The sequence below is a fragment of the Falco naumanni genome, chromosome Z, assembly GCF_017639655.2.
Source record: "Falco naumanni isolate bFalNau1 chromosome Z, bFalNau1.pat, whole genome shotgun sequence".
Classification (NCBI taxonomy): Eukaryota; Metazoa; Chordata; class Aves; order Falconiformes; family Falconidae; genus Falco; species Falco naumanni.
Window position 1 is genome coordinate 32,531,928 of NC_054080.1, and position 14,506 is coordinate 32,546,433.

At 47.2% G+C, this 14,506-nt stretch overlaps 1 protein-coding gene across 1 annotated transcript; it reads right to left on the reverse strand.

The window, feature by feature from the left end:
• Positions 1–1,812: 1,812 nt before the first annotated feature.
• LOC121081029 (protein farnesyltransferase/geranylgeranyltransferase type-1 subunit alpha-like) lies at positions 1,813–11,607 on the reverse strand. Its single transcript, XM_040579640.1, has 9 exons — positions 10,882–11,607; positions 9,713–9,798; positions 8,996–9,110; positions 8,053–8,157; positions 7,192–7,318; positions 6,647–6,795; positions 4,616–4,678; positions 3,938–4,109; positions 1,813–2,406 (listed from the first exon to the last, which is right to left on the reverse strand). The coding sequence occupies exons 1-9, from the start codon at positions 11,103–11,105 to the stop codon at positions 2,287–2,289; spliced, it is 1,161 nt and encodes a 386-aa protein (XP_040435574.1). The 5' UTR covers positions 11,106–11,607; the 3' UTR covers positions 1,813–2,286.
• Between the last annotated feature and the right edge of the window lie 2,899 nt (positions 11,608–14,506).

The window sequence follows — 14,506 nt, forward strand, 5'->3', positions numbered from 1 at the left end:
GCTCAGACAGGAAACCTCAGTCATCCAGGAATCTTGGAAATTCTTATGGACTGGCCAAAAGGCAAAGACTTCAGGATGTCACCAGAAGAAAAGGTGACACGTGCTGAAGAAGCCCCATCGTACCATGAACTGCCTGACCGTAAGAAGTATGCCTTATTTACCGATGGGTCCTGTGGTATTGGTAGGAAAGCAACAGAGGTGGAAGGCGGCTGTATGGAGACCCCTGTGACATGATGCAGAATCTGCTGAAGGGGAATCAAGTCAGTTTGCAGAGGTGAAAGCTACCCAGGTGGCTTTAGAGGTTGCCGAATGAGGAAGGTGGCTGATGCTTTAACTCTGTCCTGACTCATGGATGGTGGCAAATGCCCTGTGGGGGCGGCTGCAGCAATGGAAGCGAAGTAATTGGCAACACAGAGTGAACCCATCTGGGCTGCCACACTGCAGCAAGATATTGCTGCTCGGGGAGGGGGGTAGAACCTGGTTGTAAAAGTACGTCACGTAAATGCTCACGTACCCAAGAGCTAGGCCACTGAAGAACACCGAAACAACCAGCAGGTAGATCAAGAAGCTGAGACTGAAGTGGCTCAGGTGGATATGGATTGGCAACATAAGGGTGAGTAATTTATAGCTCGGTGGACACATGGCACCTCAGGCCATCAAAGAAGAGGTGCAAAATATAGGTGGGCCCAGGATCGAGGGGTGGACTTAACCATGGACACTACTGCACAGGTAACCCACGAATGTGACACATGCGCTGCAATTAAGCGAGCCAAGCAGTTAAAAGCCTCTGTGGTACGGAGGATGATGGCTGAAATAATAGTACGGGGAGGCCTGGCAGACTGACTATATTGCACTCCCACAGACTCACCCAGACAAATGCCATGTGTTTACAATGGTGGAAGGAACCACCGGATGGCTGGAAACGTGCCCTGCGCCCCACGCCACAGGTTGAAAAGGCGCTATCCTGGGCCTTGAAAGGCAGGTCTCGTGATGACACGGCACCCCAGAAAGAGTTGAATCAGACAACAGAACTCAGTTCTGAAACAGTCTCGTAAACACCTGGGCCAAAGAGCATTGCATTCAGCGTGTGTATCATATTCCCTACCACGCACCAGCCTCTGGGAAAACTGAGTGATGTAACGGACTGTTAAAAGACTAGACTGAAAGCAAAGGGTGGTGGAACTTTCAAACATTGGCATACACACTCAGCAAAGGCCACCTGGTTAGTCAATACCACAGGATCTATCAGACAAGCTGGACCCGCCCAACCAAAGCTTTCACATACTGTAGAAAGGGACACAGTTCCAGTAGTCCACCTTAACATTATGTCTGGGAACACAGTCTGGGGCATTCCTGCCTCTGGCAAAGGCAAACACACCTGTGGGACCGCTTTTGCTAATGGACCTGGGAGCACTTACTAGGTAATACGGAAGGATGGGGAAGTTTGATGTGTGCCTCAAGGGGATTTGATTTTGGGTGAAAACAGCCAATTAATTAAGTTGGGTGATGTTAATTGTTACACAGTATTGTATATTGTCATTTCTATACGCCTATTAGTACACCGAGTGCCTTGTGGTGCCATCTCTACCACTTTGGATTTGAACCCGAGTCCTTTTCAACTGCCACACCAATGAAGAATGACTTTGGTGAAACCGGACCAGGGCAGCTCTAATAGAATTAGAACTGCCTCCAAGACACAACAATCCAACAACTCATACCATCTTTCCCACCCGGACAGACTGTTACAACAGATGAAGCCCAATGTCACGGACTAAATGAACGCAGCGGACTTCAGAAGGATGGTCCATAGACTAAGGGAATGATATCCGTGTATTTATATTAAAAGACAGGAGATGTGGTTATGTATTGGAAAATGTTGCATGACATAAATGGTATGGAATAAGGGGTGGATACTGTCCTGGTTTTGGCTGGGATAAGGTTAATTGTCTTCTTAGTAAGTAGTGAAGTGTTGTGTTTTGGCTACGATGCGAGAACAATGTCATAGAACACTGATGGTTTTTAATTGTTGCTGGGTAACGTTTATGTTAATTCCAGGACTTTGCAGTTTCTCAGGCCTTGCCAGCCAGAGGGCTGGAGGGACACAAGAAACTGGGAGGGGGCACAGCTAGGACAGCTGACCTGAGCTAGCCAAAGAGGTATTCCATACCATGGGATGTCACGCTCAGTATACAAACTGGGGACTGGGGGTTGGCCGGCACCTGCTGATCATTCCTCGGGGGCTGGCCAGGCATCAGTCAGCAGGTGGTGAGCAGTTTTCTTCCAAGTTCAGTTACTGCTGTTTGTCTGTTCAGTGCCTGAGCTGTGCTTGTCCTTAAGGGACCTTCCAATATATCTCCAGTATTCCTTCCGGATGGTGTCTTTTTCTTTAGCCAGAATTTCACACAACTACGAAAGACAATTGAGACATTGGAGTGTTACACCAAAAGCTGATGGAATTCTTAATTATCTTTATAAAAACACAGGCAATATAGGATTAAGCTAGTATTAAAACACCTTCCTTAGCAACATTTGTTTTATTCACCAGTTGCAACTGTCCAGTGACCTCAAACCGGTATCAATTCCAATTGATAGTCAACCAGTCTGACACTGCACAAATCTCCCCAGTCCTACTTCAGTTGCAACTGCTTCCCCATGACTCCTTTCTGTGCCCACCACTTGTCATCTCTCCCAGGCTATTCAGCCTGCAGTACACTACAGCATACTTGTGACTTCCTGACAAACCTGACTGTCTTTCAGTGGTCCAGTAGCTGTAAACCGCTTCATTCAAAACAGCGGGGGAACATCCTGCTCTTAAATCTCCAGTACTGCCAATGGACTGACAGGAGGCATTTTGTTCATGGTTTTTCCCTCAGCATACTGTCCCAAAAGGATTCTCCATGCAAGTCAGTAACCTTCTCTCACGACATGTTAAAGCTGGTGCCGTACGATATTTCTACACATTCTGATTTGTTTTATTTCGACTTGGGTAAGCAGCGAGGCACAGAAGTCAACCCCACTCACAGGACATGCTGTGTAAAACGTATATGCTATGAACACTGTACAAGTCTTCTAGTCAATTCCCTTTGATAATGCAGATGGCATTGCCCTGGTCAGTGAATGAGAGTTGAGAAACAGGAGATTCCATGCCTAAATAGATGAAGAAATCAAACTCAGAGAAACAGTATAAAGGGACACCAAGCTGTGAGGTACAACTGCACTTACTTATACTCTGGTTGTAGAACACAACAAAGGAAAAGTGTTGACAAAGGAACACATTGGAATACAGACTCCATGCGAGAACTGCAGCTCTAATTGCACTGTGTTCCAGTCTGTTCCACAGCGAATGAAAAGTAAAAGTAAAAAAAGTAAAAAAGTAATGTAAAAACTACACTGCAAACCACACGAATCTCCCCAAATGTGCAGGTCAGGGAATACACAACATTGCTACAAGTCATTTATTCTCTGTAGGAAATGGTGCCTGACATTCCTCACAATGTCCCCAGTGCCTACTAGCCTTTAAGCTAATTCTGCCAGCTTTCTTGGAAAGACCTAAGAAGTGCAAAGGGACTTCAGATACAGATACTTGGAGCAAGATTCACTAGCCTGCAGGTAAGTGATTTTGGACTACAAAGTTAGCGTCAGAACCTCCCTGATTGTTCAAGTATCTCCTTTCTTCCGCAGGCAGTATTAGGAACCTTCCTTCACTACCAGGTGAAGAAAACTTACAGTGATTTTGTAACTGGCAAATTATTATTTACAGAAAAATTCATGAGACTCTTGGGATTATCTGGCTTTCAAGTTCAACTCTCCATAGAGCTCCTGAGATTGACAAATAACCTGCTCTAGTTATGAAAATCAATCTCATTTTGTCAGGATATAAACCAAGAGAGCAACAGATAGCATTCCTGAGAAGCAAACCCAACCTCTCAAAACGTACCTCCAATGCCTTGTTTAGTGTTTCTTCCTTGTTATCACACTGGTTCTCAAGCATATCTTCATATATGTCCACAAGAAAGGCAATCAGATACGGTGAACTGTGGCTAGGCTGTAAACTCAACAGCTGCTCTAACAGATTTGGATACTCAGAAAGACCACGATCCTGTAGAATCCTAGAACAGAGGTTAATGGGCTTGAAACGTAATGCTGGGAAATATGGTGTGAAGAATTCAACTTTGGTTATGACTCCTTTATTTAGAGATCAGTTTTGAAACAAGGGTGCAAACTCAAGTAAGGCAGAAAGTAAGCAGCATGCAGCAATAATGCAGCTTAATGTGGCAGTAGGCTAAATACAGGCACGCTCAACTGAGCAGAAATTAAGACTGAAAGCATGCTCACTGCTTCCTATTCTATGCTCTTGAACCCAGTAACATCACAGGCCAAGTTTTTAAAAGCATGCGAAGCACTTGCAATCTCCCGCAAGAACTACAGGGCCAGAAACTTAGCGGACAGTTACAGAGAAATTAGGTTGATGTATGAAGCCTTTGAGCAAGCTTTTGCCTCCCTGCTTAAGCCCACAGCACTAGAAGGAACAGCAACAAGCTCTTTCTAGTTAAGAGCTAGGCGTAAGACACTTTCTACAGATACTCTCTTTGCCCCACAGAGAAGAATACCTCACCCTTTTAAATAGTTCCAAGCGCTCTCATTATGTGGCACTGCTGTGATCATCTCAAGAGTGTATCTGTGAGAAAAAGACAATAGGTCAGGAACGCAGCCACTAACAATGCAGTTAGAAATTACTGGCATGTGCTCAGACACTCCCAAACACATCCTCTACTCTGATTCAGAGACTTTTTGCAGATCATCTCAACTGGGTCACAGATCAAAAATGCCTTGCAATACAATCACTGCCAGTCCCAGACCAACAGACACTGACAGAACTGTTTTAGATTCTGAAGTCTTCCATTTGCTGCATTTTATACAATAATGAAACAGTTCTTGAAATTATGAGCAATTGCACTAAGAAAAAACACGATACACTGTCCTGGTATGCTAAAGGAATAACTTGTGCCTTAATGCTCAGAAATGGCAAGGGGCTGAAAAGGGCTAGAGTAATTGAAGCCCAGGCTGAGCTATGTTTATAGGAGTGCAAGATCATCTCAACTATGTACCTATTCAAAATGTTCTGTACCTGCTTGCAGAACCTTTTTCACGAGGCTGTATTTGAGCAAACTGCAGAAAGGCAAAGCTTGAGCTTTCAGCTCACACAGCCTTCTGCAGCAGTTCTTTTAAAGTAACAATTAGGCAACTCCTCTGAAAGCAAAGCAACAAGAGACATTTGCCGTACGTTTGCAAAGCCACATTTCATCTTCACAAAACAGACACTACCTTCTGCCCTTCACCAGTGTAATCATTCACCTGATTTTCAGAGACAACAAATACTGACAAAAAGTTCTATAAGCAATACAATACTGAAGAAGAAAAGCCCCACAAACCCACAACTCTAAACCTTTTTTAACTTTCTGCAGTCACTATGGCTAAGACCGAGTTTATCAAGCAACAAGCAGCCCAGCTACAGTTCTACAATGACATCCCTGAAGTCTTAACCTTAGACAGTCTGATTCTTTAGATGGTATCTAATTAACTTGAACACAGCACCATGTATAAACAGATCAAGGGAGGATGTTCAGATCCAACCTCTGGAGAGAAAAAGCTGTAAATATCCGAGCCTAAGTCATAGAAATAGCTCAGATTTATTAATCTGCAGAGAAGTTATAGACTGGAAGAGAAGTACAACTTAGAGCAGTTTGCAAAGACAACCACAGAAGGCAATGAGGGTTGGGATCCTCTATGAACAATGTACCAATGGACCTATTCAGAGACCCAGTATTTCTTCTGAAGAGTAACTCCAAATAATTGCAGGAACTTCTCCTCATTGCTCCTTCGCTTTAGACAAACAGCTTCTCCTAACCTCCTAATCAATCCCGACCAGCGGTCCGAGATAAGAAAACCATAGCAGGAAGATTCCTTTACCACCATCAGCTGTAAAATAAATGTCTAGAGGCCCAGTTTGTCTTCAGTTACAAACACGCAGCTTTGAAACCGTTTCCAAAGCTCGCTGTCCTCCAAACCGGCCAACTCACAGAGACATTTGTTGTTGCACTGACCACAAACCCCTGAAAGCTCCTTTCTTTTTCCAGCTGTATCAAACTCCTCACAAAAGGCAATTCCTCTTCCTACAACCCACGCCCGTGTTATCTTTAAATCATTGTGGCTACTGTACTACTGAAACAGCAGTTTATTACAACACAGAGTGCCTCTCCTTCCAAGCTTTCTAGGGGTAGGACGTAAGACACTACTGAACAGCACAGCTCACGACGTTTCCAGTGCCACACATCTGCAGGTTGTTCCACTACAGCTAGCTGACTACAGAAAGCCCAAAGTTTTGTTTGCACAATAAACTGGGTCGGAACACAGATTCATGAGAACGCCTTGCCCAGGGTAAGCATAGCTTGCTTCTGTACTGCTCAACAAGCCAGCAGTACTGAAGCAAGCTATATATGCACTAACACTTGATCTGCCATCCACGAGAGTGAGCCCAGAAACCGCAATAAAAGCAGGAAAGACAAGCCCACAGGGACTGTCTAAATATTCCTTTGCTTCCATATAATGGAGAATGCTTAATGCGAGCATGAAAAGCATTACTAACTGGACTTCTGTGTCTAGGACTACTGGATCATCATAGCCGACGGTGCTGAAAATTACGAAGTGTCGTTGGTTCCAAACCGAGTTGTTTCTCACATCTTCTCTCAAAAGCTGGTCTACATATTCTAGTTCATCGTCCCATAATTTGAACTCCTGTGGCAAGGGAAGGAAGAGACAATGTCACAATCCAAAGGTTTATATATTCTCCTTGCTCCTGAGGTCTCTGAACATTAGATACAGAGACTTTTTAAAAGAAATAAATTAAGGATGGGTGAACGAGGAACATGATACAAGGGTATTAGCTCTTCATTAAATTCACACACGGAACAGCAAGCAAACAAGAAAAGACCTTTCTGAACTTGCTTCTTAAAAGGCAAGTTTATAGCTAACCTCTACCACACATTAAAATACAACTGGTTTTCCCCCCTCAGCCTTAAGAAACAAAGTGCCAGATGGAATTCCGATTGTATTTAAGAAACCAAACTCTACAACCTGAGCAGGTTATTCAGTGAATCTCAGTGATTCTGAATACAATGTTGGATACGATACCCGAATAACCCACTGTCTGTGTTGCCATGCATGGTAATTTTTGGCATCTTGCTTAAGAATGTCAGCTACGAACTGAAGCTCTTCGGATGGATCCTGCAGCCACTCCACCAACACCCGTCTGTGATGCCTAAGGACGAGAGGAGAAAACTATTTTTAGAATAGTCTATAAAATTTTTTATGATGTGTGGTCTGTATTCAAACAGCATGTAACAACTGTACTACTCAGGAACAAAACACTAGTTAAACACTTCAAATCAAACGTACCAAAACACTTCAATTGTGTCTGAGATATATTTGACGCATACTTATCCTATAACAAATTCTAACTACGCATACACACTGGCCAATCACCTCCTTTTAGACAAGTTATGTTTACTTGAAGTAACATTCCCACTTTTAACACTCCTGGCCAAAGCCTTCAGCAGAATAGAATTTTCTAGTCCTATGTTATTTCTCTAGCAATAACAACCCTGCTGCTTTTCCTATTCCCCCCAAAAAACAACAACAGGCAAGCAAACCCCAAGAGCCAATAAAAGAAAAAATAGTTATTTCTATTTGTCTTTTTGTTTGCCTTTTCATCAGTCATTTTTTTGGTCTGTCAGGCTTATTTTGACAGCTTAAAAATTGAAATGAAAACAAGACCTTTTTTGCATGTCATAATCACTTTTAGAACAAACTGCTAAAGAGGCCTTTGGCAGTGACGCAACTCCATGTAACTCCTCCACTACCGCCACTGCAGTAGATGCAGGCAGCAACTTTCAATAACTTTTAGCATCCATGATCACAAATTACTCTAGCCAATTTACAAAGCAAAAGTTACCTGCAAAAGTGTTAAGAACCGAGAGTAAAACATGATTTTACCACACTTGGTAGTTCTTTGGCTGATCTTCAATGATAGCTGTAATATACTTCAGTTCCTCATGAAGATCCTTTCCCAAAGACTGCAGGAGGACTCTCCGGAAATGCCTGTGTAAAAGTCAAGCATTCAGACACTGCAACAGGGCTCTCCTAAAATTCACAGAGAGGAACACAGAATAAACTTGGTTCACAGTTTTTCTAACAAATAATGAGTTAAAAAGACTGCAAAAAACTAAACCACATATCCAGGTCTGCTGAAGGCCATTCCATTATCAAACAGGGGAGAACTGGAATACAACTGGTTAAACCAGCATGTTATCTAAGTTCACAGCAATCCTGTTTCAAATGAACCTCTGCCAAGCCACAGGAGTCTTATCATCATGGAAACCATGAATTATGCGCTAAAGAAACGTAAACTTTCTGACCTCATGCAAGTTAGTCAAATAAAGACATACAAAGAGGTAGCTGTTGGCATAAACATGTTACAGGGCCCTGCTCTGAACATCCAAAATTCACTGTTTATTCATTATCTAAATGAACACTAACCTAAAATGCACCATTTAGTAAGTATACAGTTATTTCGCAGGAAACGGCAGCTATCGTGCTTTTATGCCTCTTCTTGGAGTCAACAGAGGCCATCTTCAGCATTTTGCCAAGGCTGTGTCATCAGGTAAGCAACCTAATGTTAAACATCAAAGTTCCTTTTGTGGCTAATCGTGATCTTGATTGATAATATCCTCTAAGCCAAATGAAAGAAAACCACTGAATCAAAATAAGACATGGAAAACACTGAACAAAGACTTTCTTCAGAAGCTCACTGGAAGTCTACACTAGTCCTCTGCATGAACTCAACTAGTCATACGCTGATCAGACTAACAAAATTATAAAACACGTAAGAGGTCAGCAATCAAAGGACAACAGAAATAATCCCAAGATTATCAGTTACCATGCTGTGTAGTTTGCAGCATTTAACTCAATGGCATCTGCTGTTAACTTGAAAGCTCTTTCGCTTCTCTCATCCCGCTGCAGAACCGCCCGGAAGTAATCATAGACGTCTTGAACTAAATAGATAACAGCATCTTATTGAAGGCTATAAGACAACTGCCTGATTAGCGTATAAGGTTAATAATCCTTTGATACTACTTCCTATTTTGTGGACTTTATAAATGTTAAAATGACAGCTACAGATTGGTCTAACAGCACTATTGATGGAAAGTTCTAAACGATACCAGCATACCCAAAGCCTACAAAAATATCTTAAAAATACACCATCCAAACCATACGCAAAACCATCAGAAAAACGCCTTGCTGCTTACTCACATTACTTCCCCAGATGCACGACCTTCATATGTCTGTCTGTCTTCCACTTGTGGGCTAGAAAGGCCTTATTATGTGAACCAGCCAATCTGCTGTATTGCCTCTCAAGCCATATGAGTTTAAAATAAAACCTTGGCTATTCACATCTCAGATGAAGATTCAACTTCAGAGACGCTTGGTGAAAACAGCACACACAACCACCGTAACAGGATAAATATTGATTTTTCCAGTGTACTCCTCTAGAAAACATATTACCCAAAACAGGAAGTTTCGCTTTCACACCACCAAGGACCGATATCAATTCAACTGCCTTTGGTTTTCAGTGCAGAATGTATTTAAAACTTACATTTTTTACTGTAGATGATCTGAACAACAGGATTTGGCCCGTCGTTCTGAGGGATAGGTTCAATATCGGCCCATTCCTTCCTGACCCTGTAAATACATGTTTTTGTCTTTTCAGTGCTTCCAAGAAGCAAAAAAGGCAAAGCTACATGCAGAGATCTACGTCCAGTAACACACCCCTGTTCCCACCGGTCCCCGTTATTATCACTGTATTAGTGCCTGTTGCACAGACCAGCATGAACTCGAGGAAAGGAGGCCCCGACACAGGCGACCACATGAAAATTCAGTCACAAGGTCGCCTGGCGGAGGACGGCCCCAGCTGCCCCGCGGTGACTCGGGTACGAGCGGATCGCGGCGCTCGCAGCGCCGAGCGGCTGCTGAGGCTTCCCACTCCAGCCGCCGGCACCGCCGCCTGAACAGTGCACGCTGTACCGCTCATCTAAAGGATGACGCAACTATGTTTAGTTAAAGTCGGGAGATGTCCAAGGGCCCTTACTGCCACACGACGGATGCACAGACTGCTAAGTCTTAGATTCCTGTTGTACATGCAACGCGGCGAAGATGGAGGCTTCGAACATGGCCGCTAAGGAACAGAGTCTGCGTAGAGACAACTCCTCCAGGACACTGCGCAGGCACGAGATATGTTCATGTTGTTAACGTGAAGATAGACTAGGCCCTTGAATGGAATGTGCCAATTGTCCAGGTGTGAGAGATGTTAAGGTGTTCCCGGAAAGTTAATGAATAGACACGAGTGACTTGTATAAAGAGGGGCTGAAAGGTTCCCTCAGTGTGCATGCCTTTGGTGGAGCGATCCCCCCTGCACCCAGCGCTGCCGGATAAAGATAACCTCCGCTCGCTCGAATATTGGGGACCGATTCTTCAAATCACCACCCAGCCCTGCCCTGCCCCGCCCGCCGCCGCCGCCGCCGCCCTGCCCGCCGCCCCGCCCCGCCCCGGCCCGGCCCTGCCCTGCCCTGCCCGCCGCCGTCCCGCTCAGCCTCTCCTCCCCCTCCTCCGCCCGCCCGCGGGGCCGGCCCTGCACGGACAGTAGCCGGCCCTCTCCTCCCGCCGCCCCAGCAGCGGGGGCGGCTGCCACGGCCGTGGCGAGAGCGAGGCTCCGCGCCGCCGCAGCCCCATCCCGGCCGGCCGAGGGCTGCGCTGTCGCGGCCGTACCTGTAGGGCACGTAGCCGGCGTCCTCCCTCGCATCCGCTTCCTCCAGCAGCTGCCCGAAGCCGCCCTCCGGCTCCCCGCCGTTCTTCTCCGGCTGCAGCTCCGCCGCCGCCGGCCTTGCCGCCGGGCCCGCTGCCGCCATCGCCCCGCCGCCGCTTCCGGGGCCTGGTGAAACCAGAGAGGCGGGCGCCGCGGCGGAGGGCAGAGCGGCCGCGTGGCTCTCCATCGCCCCCGCCTGGGATGGAGGGCAGGGGGCTGCGCGGCCGGGACCGCGGCGCGCCGGGCGGGCGGGACGGCTGCCCCCCGACCAGTAACCGGTACCGGCAGCGCCCGGGGGCCGCGCCGAGAGTATTAATTCGCGGCTCTGCTCATTAATCGTCGGGAACGTACCGGAGGAGGCGGCGGGAGGCGAGCCGGCGCCCGGCTCTGGCGTGCTCCAGTTTGCTCCTCCCCTTCCACCGTCCCCTGACGGAAACGTGAGGGACCGGCGGGGCCAGCGCTGGTGGCGCCCCAGCCCGGGGTAACGCTGACCGGTTGTTCGGGTGGCGGCTGGCTGTGCTACGGCGCCGCGTGCCCGGCAGTCGCTGCTCTAAGCTAGAACCTGCGACACCAGCAGCGGAGGCGTTCCCCCTGCCCGCAGCAGCGTATTTCCTGCGAGACCCCACCCCACCGCAGCACCGGGGCCTGCCGGCGCAAGGCCCAGACTAGGCCCTGGGGCCAGCGGCGCCGGGCGGGCGCGGTGGGAGCTCTGGGTGACGCTGCTGCAGTTGCTGAGGTGGGGACTTAGAGCCGCGAACAGCACGTCCCCGGCACTGCTGCTGCGCAGGTGCTGCGGGCATGGTGATCGGCGTTTCCTCCCCGCCCCGTGGAAACGCACACACCGGCACCGCTTTAGAGTTGAACCGGGGGATCTGGTCTCCGTAACAGGTGGCAGTAAGAGGAGGCTTTGAAACAGCCAGTTGTAACTGGCGCGTGAGATGGGGTAAGGCAGGAGATGTCCTGAAGTGCTGTTGGTCAGCAGGGCAAAGTAGCCGAACTGAAGCTACTCGTTAGGAAAAGCGGCTGACCCAGCGTTGCAGGTTCATAACCCAGGGCCTGCTGAGACGCTTTAGAGAGGGGAGGGTTAACGACAGCCAGAGCACACGTGTAGTAAGGGCCATGTGCACACCTGCATCGGTGCTGTATGTTCAGGGAGGTGGGAAACTGTTCCGTGTGTGGTGGGCAGGGTTGAAGTCTTTAATTTTGGGGTGCTTAAATTGAAAGGGCGGTAGGTGTGTCCGCGCGTTGCAGTGACTTTGTGGAAAGAAGAATGGTGCCAGAGCAGCAGTGAGGGAGTGCGGAGGCATGGCTGCAAATTGAAACGCAAGGTGCGGGGCGAGGGAGAATTGGGCCTGTGGGTGGTTATTCTGTCACTTGAGCGGTGTTGTTTCCTTTGGGAAGTTGCTTGACCGCTGCGCTTTCCTTGCCTCTCTGCCTTTTTTCCTGGCCTTTCTGTTTTAATGGTGCAGTTGGAGACTTCATTTGTTTCTGCCAGGATGTTCATCCAGTAACTGGAGTGCCTAGTTTGGTTGGTGCCCCTGGGTATTACAGTAATATAGACTACAGTAACATCATAGTGGAGGGGAAACCCCAGAACAACCTAGTGGAAGGCTGCTTTGGGCTGTAAGACTATGAATAGAACAGAAACGAAATGGAGAAAGACGTCCCTAGAGGCAGAGAGGATATCCAGCAGTACCTAGGTGAAAGAAAAAAGTTAGAAAATGCAGAACATTCTAAAAAAAAAGAGAAAGAACCAAGATGGGCCTAAAAAGAAACAAGGTGTATTAAAAACGTGCACATACGAATGACAGAAACCTCAAAAGAGTAAATACTGTTTTGTAAGAGGCAGAGCAGATGAGAAAGTCACTGTTCCTGACCTGCAGAGTCAAAGGTTGCATTGCGAATTCATTAGATACCAAAAGCTCTCCAGGGGCAAAGGGCACTTGAGGCACAGGTCTTGAAGAAATCTGGGTTTATCAGCTCTGCTGTTTGAGCAACAATTTGGATTTTTTGGTCAAGTTTTGCCCAGAACTAACATGTAATGAATGACCTGCCATCGCCGTTGCTTATCATCTTGACCAGCTATTTAACATGCGTTACAGGCAAGCCAGACCCTGCGGTATCAGCTTATTTCCTCAGAGCGGCATAGCAGGACAAGAAACAAAAGTGGGCTTCTGCGATGCCCACCACTGGATGGAGCTGGTCCAAGAATAGCTTGCTGACGGCATGGGTAGTCCAGCAGACAGGATAGCTATCCCTCTGCCCTCGGGACTAGGTTCTGCATTCTGTCTGAACCTGTGTGTTGTTGGGGTCTGTGGACGCCTTCTAAAGGCTTGAGGAATGGTAACTGAGAAAAAGCAAGCTATTTCAGGAAGCTGAAGCATGTTACAAACAAGTCGTGTCATTAATGAGAGCAACTTGGAAGTCTGCCAACTCGGGAAGCTTGAAACCCATGAGTATAACTGAGTTTTAAAATGACGGACCAGACCAAAAAACCCATTGGGATCACAGCATATCCTTCCATAAACTGTACCAGGCTTCTTTCTGATCTGCCTCCAACCCCTCCATTTAATTTACTGAACTACACTCCTGTTGTGGCATGCCAGCGTCAGTCCGCTCAGCCTCAAGGCACACTGAAAGCCTTAGTCAGGCCTGCAAAGGCAGGATTCTTGCCTTAGCCTGGATCTGCTTTACAACATACGGCTGGTTCGTAATCAGTGGAAAGTGTTCATGTTACAGGTCTAGTACCTGTGACGACACTTCACAGAGAATATTGACACCCCACTCGAAGCTTCTGCTTAAAACTGTGTCTCCAGCAGCTAGGACCTTTGAGACGAAGCAACAAATCGGATGAGACCCGTGATGAAGCACAAAGAGCGGAGGATAAATAAATCCGTCATGTCCCAGCACTGCAGTGTCAGTTACTAGTTTGTGTCTTGGGAGGAGCCTGGTAGCTCAGAGAGAAATCAGAGCTCTGTGGTGCAGTATGTGCAGCAATAGGTGGGCACTGCTCCAAATGGGCTGCAGGCAAGCGTAGCTATGGAGGAAAGGGCACAGAGCCAGCATGGCAGGGGTCATTTAAACTGCCGCAGAGGACTGGATTCGGGTTGTCTAGTGGGTACCCTGCTGAGCCTCTCAGGAAGGCTGCAGGCATGACCTGCTGTAGAGTAAGGAGATGAGTTGTGTGCATAACGTCGTCGTGATTTCTATCACTCATGCGTTTCAACTGAGGCACATCGGGTGTTCCCTCTGCCTCCTCTGGGATTCTTCCTCCCTCCGCTCCCCCGGATGAGCACCCCCTTGCACCCCCCTGCCCGCCACATCTGGGTCAGAAGCAGCAGATATGGTGCTTTCCAATGATTGTGTATAAATACAAGTACATGTGAAGAACCGTGGAGGTATCAAATATCTCTGTGTTGATACAGTTGTCTCTGAATGACATACACGCGTTATAAATACAAACATTTGGTTCTTGCGTCTGTACTGGGTGGAAGAATATTGGCTCTGCTGTCAGCCAGCAGCACCACCCTTTCAGAGTTAGGTACCCTTCACCACAAACAGCAAATGTCAAAACCTGCATAAAGAGGG